The sequence below is a fragment of the Pelodiscus sinensis genome, chromosome 9 (assembly GCF_049634645.1).
Source record: "Pelodiscus sinensis isolate JC-2024 chromosome 9, ASM4963464v1, whole genome shotgun sequence".
Classification (NCBI taxonomy): domain Eukaryota; kingdom Metazoa; phylum Chordata; order Testudines; family Trionychidae; genus Pelodiscus; species Pelodiscus sinensis.
In genome coordinates this window covers 55272302-55289824 of record NC_134719.1, presented here as the reverse complement: position 1 = coordinate 55289824, position 17523 = coordinate 55272302, and the positions used below count along the sequence as shown (strand labels likewise).

Below are 17523 nucleotides of genomic sequence, written 5' to 3'. Positions count from 1 at the left end.
GAACATTGTCTGAAATAAGTGGTTAAAGGCTCTTTACTTGAGTCATTTAGAACTGGGCCAGATGAATGACTAGAACATATATTATAGCAGTGGTCCCCAACCATTTGAGGTTGCCGGGCACCAGGGGGCATGGCCGTTCGCCCGCCGGGTGCCAGGGGGCGGGGACACTTGCGCACCCAGGGGCTGCCCCCCCCATAGCTGCATGCCCGGGGGCGGCCCCCCCCATAGCCACATGCCCAGGGGTGGGGCCCCCCCATAGCCATACGCCCGGGGCCGGTACCCCCTCCAAGTGCCACGCGCCCGGGGCCGGCGCTCCCCTCTGCCAATCGCGCGCCCGGGGCTGGCGCTCCCCCCGCCAAGCGCCGCGTGCCCGGGGCCGGCGCTCCCCCCGCCAAGTGCCGCGCGCCTGGGGCCGGCGCCCCCTGCAAGCACCCCGCACCCAGAGCGTGGGCGGCCAATCCGCGGCACTCCCGGGGCCGGCGCTCACCGTGTGCCATGTGCCCGGGGCCAGGCCAGCCCCGAGCACTTGGCGGGCGCATACAAATGCCCCCGCAGGCGCCATGGCGCCCACGGGCATCGTGTTGGGGACCACGGTATTATAGGGAACAATTCGCTGTTATGTATCATTCATAAAGTACGTTGGGTATCCTTGTACAAGAAGGATGTTATGTAAATGTGAATTATTATATCTGTTTTGAACTGTGCAGCTGGGTTGATAGAAAGGAATATACTTTGAGAGGTAGCCATGTTAGTCTGTACTAAAATAACTTAAAAAACTACGAATAGTCCTGTAGCACCTTAGAGACTAACAGAAATATAGAGAGTATCATAAGCTTTTGTGGAAGATGTGGGTGTTCCCAGGAAAGCTTATGATACTATCTTTATTTTTTGTTAGTCTCTTAAGTGCTATGGGACCATTTATTATTTTGTAAGTTACTTTGAAATAATTGCACATAAATGTTGTAAACAAAATTATTTCTATGTTCTTATGCCCAGAATAGTAAACTTACTCTTTTTAAGAATTTTCAGTTTATCCCATGACAAACCAGTACCAGTATATCACAAATTATCCATTTTGTAGGAAAGGTGTTGGAACGATCTGAACATTCTTCAACTTCAGAAAAAACAAACATTCCATTTGATTTTTGTGCTATTACCACATCTTAAAGTGTCATATAGCTTATTAGTTTGTGCAGACATCTTAAGTAAAGGGCCAGCAAAGACATAGGTACTGAATGTGAGGAATTCGAGTCTGGGTTTGAACAAAACAGTGTTGAGTACCGTGTGTGTACATGAGGTCAACAAGAGGCCCTGGTGAATACAACACTGGATTGGCTCTCTAAAGACCTACTTTCTGTTATTGGCCTTGCCTCTGAGTTTCTGGACAGGTCCCTTCCCCTCTTTGTCTCTTTTCCCACCTGTAAAATGGAATAAAGATATTGACCTACTTGGTAAAGTACTTGGAGATATACAGATAAAAAGCATTTGATAAAAGATTATATGTACAATAATAAAAGTGTATGTATGTGTCAAAAGGTGGAGTAATTAACCAAATATCAATGATAAGACTGTACACACACACACACGCATATACACACACGCACTCTCTCTCTCTCTCGCTCTCTCCCTCTCCGTCCATCCATAGTAAATAAGGTTTCCTTTCCTTTTCCTCTTTCATGAGTGATATGTGATGGCTATAAGGATGATTGCTACTGGGTAGCCAACAGGGACCATACTTTTGTGAAAAGAAGCCAGGCTCCATATCCAGGTGCCTAGGGCTTTTGAAGAAATTCACCACAGGGCAGAGAACCAGCCCAATGCCCATCCATCTACTCTAGGATCTCAAATGAACTGAATGTCTGGCCCTTGGAACAGGGATGACATTTTCTCTGTTAACAGAGAGCTCCTCTTTGATTATCTTTGCTTTGCTTATAATAATCTGTTTACTGCAGTCATATCTTTGGTAAATCACTCCACCTTTTGACATTTGTGACACACTCTCTGCAGTTCTGTATTTCTTCGTGTGCAAGAACAAACACCACTGGGTTTAAACCAAAGCAATGAGGGGCAAAACCCCAAAATGGTTTAAATTTCCTTTCAGATTTCCATTAAAATGTTGTCTCATTCAGGGATGTCTCAACAAAGATCACGTGACCTAATGTGAAACCATTGTTTCACATTAAAATTCAATCCAGTTCAAAGTTTCTGAGTTTGTAGGCTGCTGAGGAGTCAGTTCTGTCGTAAAAAGAAGCAGAGAGAGGAGTCAGAAAGAAAACAACAACAAAATATGGGGGGAGGGGAATTGCAGCGTAGAAAGGACACTGATGTGAGTAAAAAGGTTAAAATCCATTAGAACTCAAGTTGACACACACATTTGAAGAACGTGATGATAGTTGGAGTGCTGTTCAGAGGCACAGGAAAAAGCACACATACTCAGTATTGCTGACTTCAGGGTAGCTCTTCAGTAATCTCTTTTTCACACAGGGGCATGCACAAATGTAGGAGCTGATCCAGATCTCACTGAAAGTCTCCCTTTTGCTTCAGTGGGCTTTGGATCAGACCCCTGTGTCCTGCCTTCACGGGCGTGAGATGAAACTAAGTATTAAATAATGCAATGGGATGGCTTTTTACTTCCACTACTACTGCTGTGTTATTAAATGAGCCTCCTGGGTTTTTAATCCTTTCTTTTGATTCTTTCCATGTAGAGCCCCCGCCGGTGGTTCAGGTTCCTAATAATGTCACAGTCACCCCCGGGGAGAGAGCCATACTGACCTGCCTAACCTTAAGCACAGTGCGTTACAATCTCACCTGGCAGAGAAATGGCAGGGACCTGAAGCTTGTGGAGCCCTCCCGAATAAGGATGATGAGCAATTTGTCTTTAGATGTAAAATCTGTAAAGCTCACTGATGCTGGCGAGTACAGTTGCACTGCTTCCAATGAAGGTGGATCTACCATGGCTTCTGTCTTCCTCACAGTGCAAGGTAACAAAGAAGATGCATTTAATCATTTGGAGCATGTTTCTTTTCTTTTTTCTCCTCCCCACTTTTTTTCTCCTCTTGATAACAAATTTGCTTCTTTGGGCAATTTGGTGAAAGCCTCTGGAAACTGACAGACCCTTTCCCCCTGCCACAAAAAAACAAACAAAAAAACAAACAAACAAAAAACCACCCACATGCACCAAAAACAACCTCTTCCATACAAAATAACGTAGAAAAGATAGAATTTCAAATGTCACTGTTTTTTCCATAAGGGCAATTGTTCAAAGCCAGTTGGGAGGCTTAACACAATGACTAGATGACTTCTGGCAGGTTTTTGCAGTAAAGCTAAAGAGGTTTGCTGCTGTCTCAGCAAAATATTTAGTTTCAAATCACTCATATATGAGGCTGATTATATCAAATAGATTGGAATTACATTTTGGCTGTATTGCTAAGTGCTTTAAAACATGCCTGAGATGACCTCTCAGATGGTTTTGACAAGGTCAGTTAAGAGACTGATGGTTGTTTTCTTTTGAGTTTGATGAAAGATGCTTGGAATATCACTAGTAAGTAGTAAAACTAAGCGGCAGCTGAATGTGGTATTTGTAGTTTGTAGTGTTGTTGTAGCCATGCTAGTCCCAGGGTACTAGAGGGATAAAGTGAGTGAGATGGTCTCTTGGTTTTTGGACCAACTTCTGTTGGTGAACGAGGGAAGCTTTCGAGCTATCTGAAGAGCTCTGTGTAGAACAAAAGTTTGATTCTTTCATGAGCAGAAGTTAGTCCAGTTAAAAGTTTATTATGGACTCATCCACCTTGTGCCTGATTTCTTTTTTCTGCAGTGCATAATCCACTTCCACACATAATCCACAACCTTGTTTCACAAGGCATAAGGGAGCGGTCGACAAAGGCTTCCTCTGTCGACTGATCCATGTCTTGACTGCTGCGCTGTGCCGACAATCAGCTGAGCCGGTACAGCGCGGTGGCCATTTAATTTTAATGAAGCCAGGGATATTTAAATCCCCGCTTCATTCACTATGTCGGATAGCCTATTTTACACGCCTCTGCCAACAGAGGCATGTAGTCTAGACGTACCCTAATTTACAGTGAGGCCTGGGGACTGGATTCTGCCCCCGGCTTGCCTGGATCCAGCCCCCAAGGTTTGGGGCTCCCCCTCAGCATTTGGGAGCCTGCACTGCTGCTCCAGCAGGGCCCCCCCTCCCGCTCCTCTATGGGGCTAGAGCACACAAAATCTTGTAGCCTGTGTGACGGGAATGTGGGGGCTACATCAGTGAGGCTTTGGGAGGGTTCTTTGCTTTTCACTTGTGTGTGGTCCCCGACTGATTTTCCTGTGGGTCAGCAGCCCCCAACCCAAAAAAGGTTCCCCACCAATGATTTATAGTAAAGTACTCCATTATAGAACTATAGCTAACACTAAGAAATGTACTATATTTTGGATCATGAAAAAAAGCAGCGGCCATGTTTATTTAAATCCCGCGGGGGATATTTAAATCCCCTGCGCATTTCCCTATTCTGACTTCTCTCATTTCCATAGCTATTACGGGTTATGTAGCCAGTGTAGACACAGCCTAAGAGTGTATCTACACTGCACCTTTTTTCTGGAATAATGGCCACTATTCTGGAAAAACAATACTAGCATCCACACAGCAATTGCGTTATTTTGAAAGAAAATCTAAATAACAGAGGGCTTTTTGCAATGTTGGTAAACCTCATTCCACGAGGAATAACAACTTTTCCGAAAAAGCTCTTTTGGAAGAGGATGTGTGTGGACGCTCCACTGCTGCTATGTCAAAATAACTAAAGTTATTCCTCCCCAGTGCCTCCTGGGGCTCTAAATCAAGAGAGCACTAAATCGAGGGAAGCCTGCCTCGGACTAATTTTGAGGCTTCCCTGTAGTGTGGACGCTCTGTTTTGAAATAAACTATTCCGGAAGATATCCTCTGGAATAGCTTTTTCTGAAATAAGCTTGCAGTGTAGACATACCCTATCCTTGCTCACGTTGAGGAATAGCTATTGTAAATCTTGGGGCTACTTGTGTGGTGATATACAAAACAATGTGAATCAAGGTGCCAGAACTGAGCCTTAAAGGGCTAAATCCTATTCCTACTGAAGTTAAGTCAATCCTATCATTTCACTCACTGAATGGTAATTTTGCCTAAGAAAGGTGTCTAAGGACTTGTCTAGGATTTGGTGCTATTGTTGATTTGGCCCTAAGACTCTGTTTTAAGGTAACTGAAGGGGTCAGGATTCCTGCTCTTCTCCATGCTAGTCTGTTTTTTGTCCTGTTTTGCTTCCTTTCTCTGAAGCATGCGAGATGGCCGCAGCTGGAGATGGGCCATTGGACAGGGTGAGCTGGTGCTGTAAGTTGGAAATGAGAATTCTCTTTCTCAGATTCTTGGCCAGCTGGTTCTTGCTCACATGCTCAGTCTAACTGATTGCCATATGTGGATTAGAAGGAATTTTCCCTCAGGCCACACTGGCAGGGACCGTGTGGTTTTTTCACCTTCCTTACAACACAGGCACAGGTTGATTGGTAGGATCATCCGGGTATATCTCACTTAATCGGTTGCCTGCCTCTGTGGGGGCATTGGCCTTTGGTGCATCTTAGTCCCTCCTATATATGCCCATGACACAGAATAGCTTAATGTCCTGCAGGATTTGACATTTTGTTTCATTTTGGTAATTGGATTTGGTGGGCAGGTGCTTAGGTGCTCTTGCTGGTCTGTGATATACAGGAAATCAGAGTAGATGATGTGTCCAGAGGAGCCCTGGGCCAGCTGCAGCTGTACCTCCTCTCCCCAACCCAGGCCAAAGCCGTTCCGAGGAAAAGTGTCTCTTTTAGAAGGGTTTAATATGCTCCATGCAGGTTCCGGGACAGCTGAGGAGTTGGTATGCGCCAATCAGTTTCCTGGGTTCATCAGGGGAGGGAGGTTACCAGATTACTGCAGAGCCTCCCCTGGTCTATTCTACTCGTTGTCATGCTGAAGCTCCATGATTCTATGAGCTGTCCAGTACGAACATGACTGTCGGGGGTGGGGTCTACACAGCACTTTCAGAACTTCCCAGAATTCTATCTCAGAACTAAGCCCAACCAAATTCATGGTCCATTTTAGTCAATCGCATGATCGTAGGATTTAAAAATAGTAAATGTCGTGTATCCAGCTATTTAAATCTAAAATTTTGCTCTGCTATAATTAGGGATGTAAGCGACTAGTCAACTATCCGATAAGCCATCAGATAGTCGACTAGTGATAGCGACAAGGAGTCCTGTGGCACCTTACAGACTAACAGATGTATTGGAGCATAAGCTTTTGTGGGCAAAGACCCACTTCATCAGATGCATATCAGATATTCGACTAGTGATGCGACTAGTCGCTCTCCACCCCCTTGCTGCCTCTATCAGAGAGAGGCAGCCAGGGAGGGGGGGAGCAGGAGCTAGTGCTGGGGGGAGCCAGCTTAATAGCCGGTTCCCCCCAGCACCATCTCTGCTGAGGGCAGGGGGCTCTGTGCCCTCTGGGGCTCACCCACTGGGGATCTTGTACATTTCAAAAGAAAGCCCTGCAGCAAGCACAGGGCCAGTGCCCTATGCTATCTGTGGGGCTTCTGCTTTTGAACTGTAGCAAGAGCCCATCGACTATTTGATTAATTAATCTAAAATTTAACATCCCTAGTTATAATTGTATAACTGTTATAATCTTGACCCAAGTAGGAGCTGGCGGGGGGGTGGGGAGGGAGAGGGAGGAGTGGTACTGCTACCTTTCCTTCTGTGCTGCTGCTGCTGCTGTCTGTGGTGTTGCCTTCAGAGCTGGGCAGCTGAAGAATGGCGGCTACTGGCCAGAAGTCCAACTCGGAAGGCAGAGCCGCCACCGCCAGAAGTAGCAAAGAAGTAAGGATGGCATAGTATGGTATTGCCAACCTTACGTCTGTCACACTTCTGCAGAACTGAGCCCGCAGTCAGTGGCCACTATACACCTGTCTCCCAATTCTGAAGGCAGTGCAGAAATAAGGGTGGCAATACCATGACCCCCCTAAAATAACCTTGTGACCTCCCCTGCAGCTCCATTTTGGGGCAGGACCCCCAGTATGAGAAACACTCTTCCCCATGAAATCTATGTAGTGTTATGATAGAAGCATTAACACAGGAGCTAAGGATGGTAAATATCGATTAATTTACTAGTCGAGTAGTTGATGGAATTTCCATTGATTACTCAACTAGTTGATAGGTACTTCAGCATTCCTCCTTTGAAATGGACAAGAGCCCCAGTGAGAGCTCTTGTCCATTTCAAAGTTGGAATTCTGCGTACAGCCCAGATCAGTGGGAAGTCCCGCTGACTCCAGGCTCAACCCAGGTACTTACGCTTTGAAATGCACAAGAGCCTATGGAAATGACTCAAAGCAGAAATGCCCACATGGAGCCTGGGGTCAGCAGGGGAGTCACTTCGAAATGCCACACAGAGCCGGGGTCAGCTGGGGAGTCCAGCTGATCCCGGACTCCACACAACATTTCAAAGTGGCAGTTCCACATGGAGCCAGGATCACCTGGGAACTCCTCACCTGACTCTGGGTTCCTCAGAAATGCCACACGAAGCCTGGGGTCAGCGAGGGAGTTCCCAGCTGACCCCGGCTCCGTGCAGCGCTGTCACTTTGAAATGCCACAGCAGCATTTCAAAGAGGCAGCACCTTAGGAAGGCAAGGATCAACTTTGTGGACACTGCCCCTTTAAAATGCCACCACAGTGTTTCAAAGTAGCAGCTCTCCACAGAGCCCATACACTGGGCTCCCTGCAGCACTGCTGCTTTGAAGTATTCCCTCTTCTCCTCCTCCCCTTTGCTGCCTCTATCTGATAAGCATTTGCTTATCGGACAGTCGACTAGTCCTTAACATTCTTAACATAAGCATTAATGTTAATCAGTACATCTTTCTAGGCTTTTCTGTTCCACAGGAAGAGAGGGAAATTCCATAATCATGTGACCCTTGCCTTTTCCCTGCAGCTTTTCATGGTCTTGTAAACAAAATATGAATGTGATATATGCATTTTTATTAGAGAAGAGCCATATCTGAAAGCCTTGCCCTGATAGTTGTATAATATTATCTATGTTTCTTATATCTAGGGTTATTAACACATCTTTTGGGCATAAATGAGTTATTTTGTAGCCAACATCATTTTTGCTGAAAACACTCATTTTGGTAATCTTTGACTGTTGAATTTCATGTGTACCCATGAAAATTCAAATCCCTCAAACACTAGACATTGCCACAATGTAATTGTTTTGGAAAAATCTTGGTTTTGTAAATTTCCAGCATTGAGCAAGTTAAGCAAGAAATACTGTCATAGCATTTGGGCTTTGTTCTGTGGTTCTGCATCACATCTGTATTGCGAGGGAAAGCCCTCATGGTTTGTGTTGTGTGTGGGTCAAAGGAGAAGATTGGCTGTCAGCAGTTCATGCATGGTTGTAGCAACAGAAGAATAAGAAATGTGGTCTGTTCTGCTTTCATCTCACAAAAATAGGGACCTATGGAAAGTAAAGAAGCACTGGCTGCTGGTGGTTTGGCCTATTGATAAACAGCATGTAGATCAGCTTTTTGTGACAAGCTTATTTACACGAGTTGTCACATCATAGACAGAATGAAAGGTATAAAGTGTTTTGTATCACATCGCGAGCAGCCCGTAATAAGTAATTAACAAGGTGCATTCAAAAGCTGACAACTTTACTGTCTATTTATTTTGCTTTATTGTTAAGGTTCAAATGGGATTTTCTGTTACAACTGAAAGGTTTGCATCAGCCAGTTACAAGTGGTACTTTGATGGAACAGCACCCAGTACAGGAATTCATTGAACATACTGTGGACACTGTACTATAAAATCTGAATGTTTGGCATCAGGTGTCAAATATGACAACTTCCATAGAATCATAGAATCATAGAGCTGGAAGAGACCTCAGGAGGTCATCAAGTTCAGCCAGGCAGGATCAATCCCAACTAAATCAACCCAGCCAGGGCTTTGTCAAGCCGAGACTTAAAAACCTCTAGGGATGGAGATTCCACCACCTCCCTAGGTAACTCATTCAAGTACTTCACCACCCTCCTAGTGAAATAGTTTTTCATAATAGCCAACCTTGACCTCCCTCTCCCACTGTAGATTGAGACCATCGCTCTTTGTTCTGCCATCCGTCATTATTGTGAACAGCCTTTCTCCATCCTCTTTGGAACCTCCCTTCAGGAAGCTGAAAGCTGCTATCAAATCCCCCCTCACTCTTCTCTTCTGCAGACTAAACAAACCCAAATCCCTCAGTCTCTCCTCATAGGTTAAGACAATAAACTTTCTAAACTGCTCCACAGCACAGGCTACAACAGCAACTACCTCAACCCACCGGATAATATTGTTAACCTCTCCAGCTACAAACTCAACCCAGCAGAAGAGTCCGTCTTATCCCGGGGTCTCTCTTTCTGTCCCACCTCCCTCACAAACTGGATTCAATTTTGTGGTGACCTTGAGGCTTTCTTTCGCCACCTCCGCCTACGAGAATATTTCCAAACTACCAATGAACATCAGTCTGACCAACCAGATCCCCCCTATCAACACCAAAGGAAAAATAATGCTATATGGACTCCCCCTGACGGTTGGAATTACAATCTGGATTTCTATATACAGGCAGTCCCCGGGTTACGCGGATCCAACTTATGTCGGATCCGTACTTACGGATGGAGCTTTTCTCGCCCCGGAGGACGCGGGCGGCGGGACCACCCAGATGTGCCGTGGTTCCACTGCCCACGTCCTCTGGGGCGAGAAAAGCTGCTCCGCGTCTCCCTGGTCTGCTGGGGGAGCCCAGCAGACTAGGGAGACGCGGAGCAAAGTAAAGGGTACTCTGCGGCTTTGCTCCGCGTCTCCCTGGTCTGCTGGGGGAAGGCCCCCAGCAGACCAGGGAGACGCGGAGGACCCAGGCGGCGGGACTGTGGCGCGTCTCGGTCTCGTCGCCTGCGTCTCCCTGGTCTGCTGGGGGGGAGGGGCGCAGCAGACCAGGCTTTTCTCGGGACCCCCCCCCCCCCCCCCAGCAGACCAGGCTTTTCTCGGGACACCTGTGGTAGAGCAGCTGGGACGCTGCCGGTTGGTCCCACAGCGCCGCTCTCGGCGCTACTGGACCAACCCGGCAGCACCCCAGCTGCTCTGCCCCGGCGTCCTGATTCAGCTGCTGCTGGTCAGTTTCAGCAGCGGCTGAATCAGGACGCCTGGGGCAGAGCAGCTGGGGTGCTGCTGGGTTGGTCCAGAAGCGCTGAGGAGCGGCGCTACTGGAGCAACCCAGCAGCACCCTAGCTGCTCTGCCCCAGGCGTTCCCAAGTCAGCCGCTGCTGAAACTGACCAGCGGCTGACTACAGGAAGCCTGAGGCAGAGTTGCTCTGCCCCCGGCTTCCTGGAATCAGCCGCTGATCAGTTTCAGCAGCAGCTGACTTGGGGACGCCTGGGGTAGAGCAGCTGGGGTGCTGCCGGGTTGGTCCCCACAGCGCCGATGTGCGGCGCTGCGGGGACCTACCCGGCAGCGCCCCAGCTGCTCTGCCCCAGGTGTCCAGATTCAGCAGCTGTTGAAACTGATCAGCGGCTGAATCCAGGAAGCCGGGGGCAGAGCAACTCTGCCTCGGGCTTTCTGTAGTCAGCCGCTGGTCAGTTTCAACAGCTGCTGAATCTGGATGCCAGTTCCGACTTACATACAGATTAAACTTAAGAACAACCTACAGTCCCTATCTTGTACGTAACCCGGGGACTGCCTGTACAAAGCTTCTGCAACAATGCACAGACTGACATTATTCACAAACGACAATAAGTGACACACAATCTCAGCTGCGCTGAACACTATGCTATCCAGAGTCTCAAAAACAACCCAGACATTATAATCAAACCCACTGACAAAGGGGTTGCTGTGGTCATTATGAATAAGTCCGACTATAACCAGGAGGCAACCCAACAACTCTCCAACACCACATTTTACAAACCTCTCTCCTGTGATCCCACTTCAGAATACCAAAAGAAACTACACTGTCTCCTTAAAGACCTCCCTACATCTACGCGGGACCAAATCCACACAGAAACACCTTCTGAACCCCGGCCAGGATTGTTCTATCTGCTTCCCAAAATCCATAAACCGGGACACCCCGGACGTCCCATCATCTCAGGTATCGGCACGCTCACTACTGTGTTATCCAGCTATGTAGACTCTCTTCTCAAACCCTACGCAACCAACAATCCCAGCTATCTCCGAGATACTACTGACTTCCTGAGAAAACTACAAAACATCGATTTTGTAACACCATCCTTACTACTATGGATGTAGAAGCTCTATACACCAGCATCCCACATGAAGATGGATTACAAGCAATTAGAAACACTATCCCAGAGGACATCACTGCCAATCTGGCAGCAGACCTATGTAACTTTGTTCTCACCCACAATTATTTCCAATTTGAGGACAACTTATACCTCCAGATCAGTGGCACAGCCATGGGTACCCACATGGCCCCACAGTATGCTAATATCTTTATGGCTGACTTAGAACAACGTTTCCTCAGATCCCGTCCCCTTTTGCCCCTTTTCTACTTATGCTACATCGATGACATCTTTATGATCTGGACCCACAGCCAAGAAACACTGGAGACATTCCACAGAAATTTTAACAACCTGCACCCCACCATTAATCTCAGCCTGGACCATTCTACACGAGAGATCCATTTCCTGGATACCACAGTACAAATCACCAATGGTAAATTAGACACCACTCTCTACAGAAAACCCACTGACTCATACAGTTACCTTCATGCCTCCAGCTCCCATCGAGAACACACCATACGATCCATCGTCTATGGCCAAGCCCTTCTATACAACCGCATCTGCTCTAATCCCACTGACAGAGACCAGAAACTTCAGGATCTCTACCAAGCATTTATAAACCTCAATTATCCACCTGGAGAAATAAAAAAACAAATTGAAACAGCCAGACGAATACCCAGAAACCATCTACTTCAAGACAGACCCAAGAAAACCAACAATAGAACACCACTTGTCCTCACCTATAGCCCCCAACTTAAACCCGTACAACACATTATCAATAAACTACAACCTATACTAGAACATGATACTACACTCCGAGAGGCTCTGAGAGACAGACCCATAGTTTCTTACAGACAACCACCTAACCTCAGGATGATTCTTACTAACAACCACAGGACATACCACACTAATACCAACCCTGGAACTTTTCCTTGCAACAAATCCAGTTGCCAGCTTTGTCCACATATTTATTCTGCTGACACCATTATTGGACCTAACCAATTCACTTATAAGATCAAGAACACATATTCCTGCTCATCCAGAAATATAATTTATGTCATCATGTACCGACAGTGTCCGTCTGCTATGTACATTAGACAAACGTCTCAGACGCTTCGCCAAAGAATCAATGCACACAAAACGGATATCAGGCAGTATCTCAAAGAAAAAACAGTTTCTTGCCATTTCAACCAGAAAGGGCATTGTCTCAACTTGATTACCTGCATACTGCTTCGAAGGCATTTTAACACCAGACTTGAAAGAGAAACCTCTGAACTATCATTCATGCTTAAATTTGACGCTTTACGCCGGGGTCTTAACAAAGACGCTAATTATCTTACCCATTACAAAGATAGCTTCCCCAATTATCACCTCTAATATCATTAGCTCACAGACATTTACCTCCCTGCCCCATCCCTCCTCTGTATTGAAATTTGATTTGTGCTTTTTTTTATTGTATCCCTTTGGTATATATGGTCATGCCTATTTTCTTCCACAATTTGATCTGAGGAAGTGGGTCTGGCTGAGAAGCAGAAAGACAATCTGCACGTTCCTCTCCTACACTAGAGCATAAGGAGGCCCAGTCTAGTAGATTTTGTGTGTTCCAGCCCCATAAGAAGGTGGCAGGAGGGCTGGAACACCAGCTAGGTCTCTCCATTGTTGGAGGGATGGATACCTGAGCCTCAGGGGCCAGATGCAGGCAAGCCAAGTCCACATCTGGCCCCTGGGCCTTAGGTTCCCCACCCCTGATTTAAAGTCCCCTGTATTGATTTATATTTAAGTTTAGCTTCTTTGTATATTTTTCAATAGGGTGTTTCCAGGTATAGTGTGGTCTATTTACATCCTTGTGTAAACTAAAATGATGTAAACATGGTGACAAAACACTAATGGATCAGCAGTTTGTATATTGTGTTGAAGCAAGGCTGCAGGCCTTATGGAACGGCCTGGTGGGATGTAAGCTGGACTTCCCTGTGGTATGTGATTTGGTCTTGTCTACAACAACGACAAAACCATATTCAGCTCTGGTTGAGCGTGCCAGAGGGCAGCAAGCCGTGTTGAACACAGCATATCTAATCACTGTCTTTGGGCCTGAATCTCTGCTCAGCTACACTAGAGTAAAGCTGAAGTAATTCCAATGGTGTAAGAGGAAAATCAAACCTTGGTCTCCTGGGGAATCTTTTGCCGAAAATATCCTTGGTGTACTCTCTGCTGGACATCCCACGGAACAGCATTAATATTCCCCAGTACTGCTGAGACAAGAGGTTAAGTATTTTGAAGGCAGTTTGGCAGCAGTTGTGAGAGAAAAAGAAAGATAGCCAGGAAATAAAGACATCATAGATGAAGTTTGTATAAATACCATTCATTATTCAGCCCTAAAAAATTTAAACATGAAACAATCTAAATAGCACAGTGGTTCTTTCTAAACTGTTTTTGGGAGCTATCTAAGATTTTTAAAATACGCATGCTGGAAAAGATTAAAGTCATTAGCTAAAGTGTCATATCACTTTGGTACTTCCGCTTTCTTCAAAACAGAAAATAAAACACTAAAGCTCCCAGCAATGTTCTTTGATACAAAAGTCCGTATTCTTTGAATGAAAAATAAACTTAAATCAGGTGTCCTTCTGTCTGGATGGCTCAGCAGCTGCTAATTACCATTCACAGCAGTATCAGTTACAGTCATTACACTGGTTTTTGAGGTTAGGCTTGTACACAGAAAATATATGTTTGGAGATGGGGTCAGAGATTGTTTGAGGAGCCTATTAGGAGATCTGAAGAAGAGCTAGGTTTACTGGTGAAAGTGTGTCTCTTTTACCAGCAGAAATAGGTTCAATAAAAAAATTACCTCTACTACTTTGTCTGTATTTCTTGCCTCTGTGAAATTAGTGTCTATCACAAATTTAACAGTTTCTCTCACAGGCTGTGTCTACATTGGCACCCTTTTCCAGAAAAGGGATGTTAATGAGACAAGTCGGAATTACAAATGCCGCGGGGGATTTAAATATCCCCCGCGGCATTTGCATGAACATGGCTGCCGCTTTTTTCCGGCTCGGGGCTTTGCCGGAGAAAAGCGCCAGTCTAGATGGGATCTTTCGGAAAATAAAGCCTTTTCCGGAAGATCCCTTATTCCTCTTAAAATCAGGAGGCATGGAGGCTCTGCTCAGGCAAGCCCTGGCACTCATGCTAGCTTAGCTGCCAGTCAGTCCTCTGGACACAGTGCAACGCCAGTTCTGGGTTAGGAGACAAGCTCAGACTGGTGGGACTGCATTGCCATGGAGAGATGGGACAATCAGCAGGGGCAGCAGAACTTCTGCATGCACAAGGCCATGTTCCTGGAACTATGCGAATGGCTCACCCCTGCTCTGAGGCAACAGGATGCCTGCATGAGACCTGCTCTGACCACGCAGGGGCACATGGCCATTGCACTCTGGAAGCTTGCCATGCCGGACAGCTACCGCTCAGTCAGGAACCAGTTTGGGGTGGGAAAATTGGCAGGGGCTGTGGTCATAAAAGTAGCCAAGACGATCAATAATATCCTGTTACAGAGGGTCATGACTTTGCTGCTGTGGGCTTCCCTAACTGCGGGAGGATGGGAGAGGCATAGATGGGACACACATCCCCATCCTGGCCCCCGACTACTGTACATCAACCTGAAGGGGAATTTCTGCATGGTGCTGTCGGCGCTCGTGGTTTTCTCACCCACAAATACATAGTTTGTCTTAGCATTGTGCTAAGATTTTGCATATTTTTCTTCCCTCTGCAAATAACATGATGTGCAATGACACCCGGGCTCTTATTTGTCAGCCTTTCCCATAAAAGGAGGTATGCCCATCCCATCTATGACAGTCTTTAAAAAAAAACCACGCCCATTTCTCACACTTAACTTGGCATGTGCTGTGCTCCAGTCTTGCAGCAGGAGAGGGAGGGGGGGAGACTTCTGCCAGCAGCGAGGCGAGTCAGCAGGGCTGCACTCCAGTCCTGCAGAGGGGGTAGGACACTAAGACGTGGGACTTCTGCCGGCCGCGAGACAAGACGACGGGTAGCGTTCCAGTCCTGTAGGGTGGGTGGTGCCAAGACTCAGGGCTTCTCCTACAGTGGAGCGACCCAGCGCTCACACTCCAGCCCTGAGGGGGAGTGTTGAGACATGGCACTTCTAGCCTGTGGCGGGGAGACTTACTGTGCACCAGATCAAGTTAAACTGTGGGCAGTAGGTTCCTCAGTCCTGTCATCTGTGTTTAAAAAGAAAGCTGTGGCAAACATTGGAACTTATAATGCTGTTGTCAGTTGCCCATGCTGATTAGGTAGCCTCTGAGCTTGGAGTCCCAGATTAGTTTTTAAAAATCTTTACTGCTGGTTGCCCTGTCAGCCATCTTAGGGAACGTCTACACTAGCCCCCTAGATCGATCTAGGGAAGCTAATGAGGGCGACCGGAATTGCAAATCAAGCCTGGGATTTAAATATCCCACGCTTGATTTGCATGTTCCCTGCTGGTCGCCATTTTAGAAATTGACTAGCCCGAAGTAACTGCCCGCGTCTACACGCGGCAGTGAGACGGGATTCCGGAATAGAGCCCTAAATCGAATTAGGTGGTATTCCTCATGGAATGAGGTTCACCACCTAATTCGATTTAGGGGCTTTATTCTGGAATCCCATTTCACTGCCATGTGTAGACGCGGGCAGTTACTTTGGGCTAGTCAATTTCTAAAATGGCGACTGTCCGGGAACATGCAAATCAAGCACGGGATATTCAAATCCTGGGCTTGATTTGCAATTCCGGTTGCCCTTATTAGCCTCCCTAGATCAATCTAGGGGGCTAGTGTAGACGTACCCATGTATATTTATTTTCCAGTACCAGTGCAGATCTCACCCCACCCTTTCCAAAGGGATGAGGTCATCACACCTGTGTGCTACATGTTAATTTACTGTCTGACCTGTAATAACCGTTGGTAGCCTGGCTTTTAGCTACAGTGTGACTCCGCTAGCAGAATGCAGCCTAGTCTATGAAACTTGAGTTTGAAAGTCCTCTTTCACCTTAATACTGGAACTGGCTAAGCATAACCATTCAGTGTAAATGGTGGTTGCCATCAAGGAGAGTAGACTTCTGTTAGAAGGCCATGTATTGAAACTCAGATGTTACAATGTGGGCAGTGATTGTAAAGATGGATGCAGTTAATGCAATTGTTACAGGTTGTAGCAATGGAGGCAAACGCTACTAATCCAGCTGTGTGTGTATGTGTGTGCGTGCGTGCGTAACAAATACAGCATTCCCGAAGAAGACATTCATGAGAATCATCAGCATTTACTCCTGAGTCTCCTCCTGCTGCTGCTGATTCTCCCCAAAAAGTGCGCGAAGGCATGTGAGGCAGCACCGTAGAAAGAGCTCGTTCATCGTTTGCCATAATGAACCACAATGACAATCTGCTGGCTTTTGTGTGGAAATCAGTCTTGGGCATTGCTGAGCAGCTTCACTGACTCTGATCAGTCTCTTTCCCTAGAGAAACTTGGTTTATAGTGCTAGCATAATGGGATCATCCACACCAGACTCAGACTGGCTCCTTTCTAACTAGTCTATTTAATTTTGTCACCCAGGAAGGTGACATTCATGCTTGGAGATAGGGCTACCAGCAAGACTATGAGCTGCCTAAATGTTGCTTATATTGTGCTGGCCCTTTGCTCCTCCATCCCTAAACAGTCAAGGAGTGTTATTCAGAACTCATTGGCGTTTTAGTCTTCAAAAGTTTTTAATAGCTTTTTTCCCCCCTCAAGTCTCCCTTTCTGTGGATTTCCACTTTCTGAATTCATGCAGACATCTGAGTTGGAACAAAGACACAAAACACAGCTAAAGCAACTAAGTTTTGCCTGGTGTAGAGTTGAAGCCATGTGAAACTACAGAATTTTTCAGAGTTTTGACCCAAAGTAATAAGTTTCCATCTTGCTCATAAATCAGCCCAGGTTTGTGAGCCTGGTGCATCTTCCTGGAAAATCTTGCACAGGTTTTGGGTTTGTAATGACATGGAAAACTATGTGAAACTATCACTTTCTGCATTTGAGATTTGGTCAATCATGTTCTAAAACAAATTGAAAAAATGGATATGGGGGTTTATTTTCTGTTTGTTACCTAAATACCATCTTACTACTACTTTTTAATCGAACCATGCATGTCTCTTGCCAACGATTAGGGTTGTGCAATTGAGAAGGGAGGGTTCTATAAGAAGA

The 17523-nt window shown here is 46.3% G+C and overlaps 1 protein-coding gene across 3 annotated transcripts in view; it reads left to right on the top strand.

Annotated features, from left to right (window-relative positions):
- HMCN1 (hemicentin 1) overlaps positions 1 to 17523 on the top strand; it is a 360405-nt gene that overhangs the window by 141416 nt on the left and 201466 nt on the right. For all 3 annotated transcript variants that reach the window (XR_012906027.1, XM_075936754.1, XM_075936755.1), the window contains exon 11: positions 2706 to 2981. Coding sequence is in view for 2 of the 3 variants with exons in the window: in XM_075936754.1 (XP_075792869.1) it covers positions 2706 to 2981 (276 nt within the window). In the remaining variant the exon portion in view is untranslated. The remainder of the gene's footprint in view (positions 1 to 2705; positions 2982 to 17523) is intronic.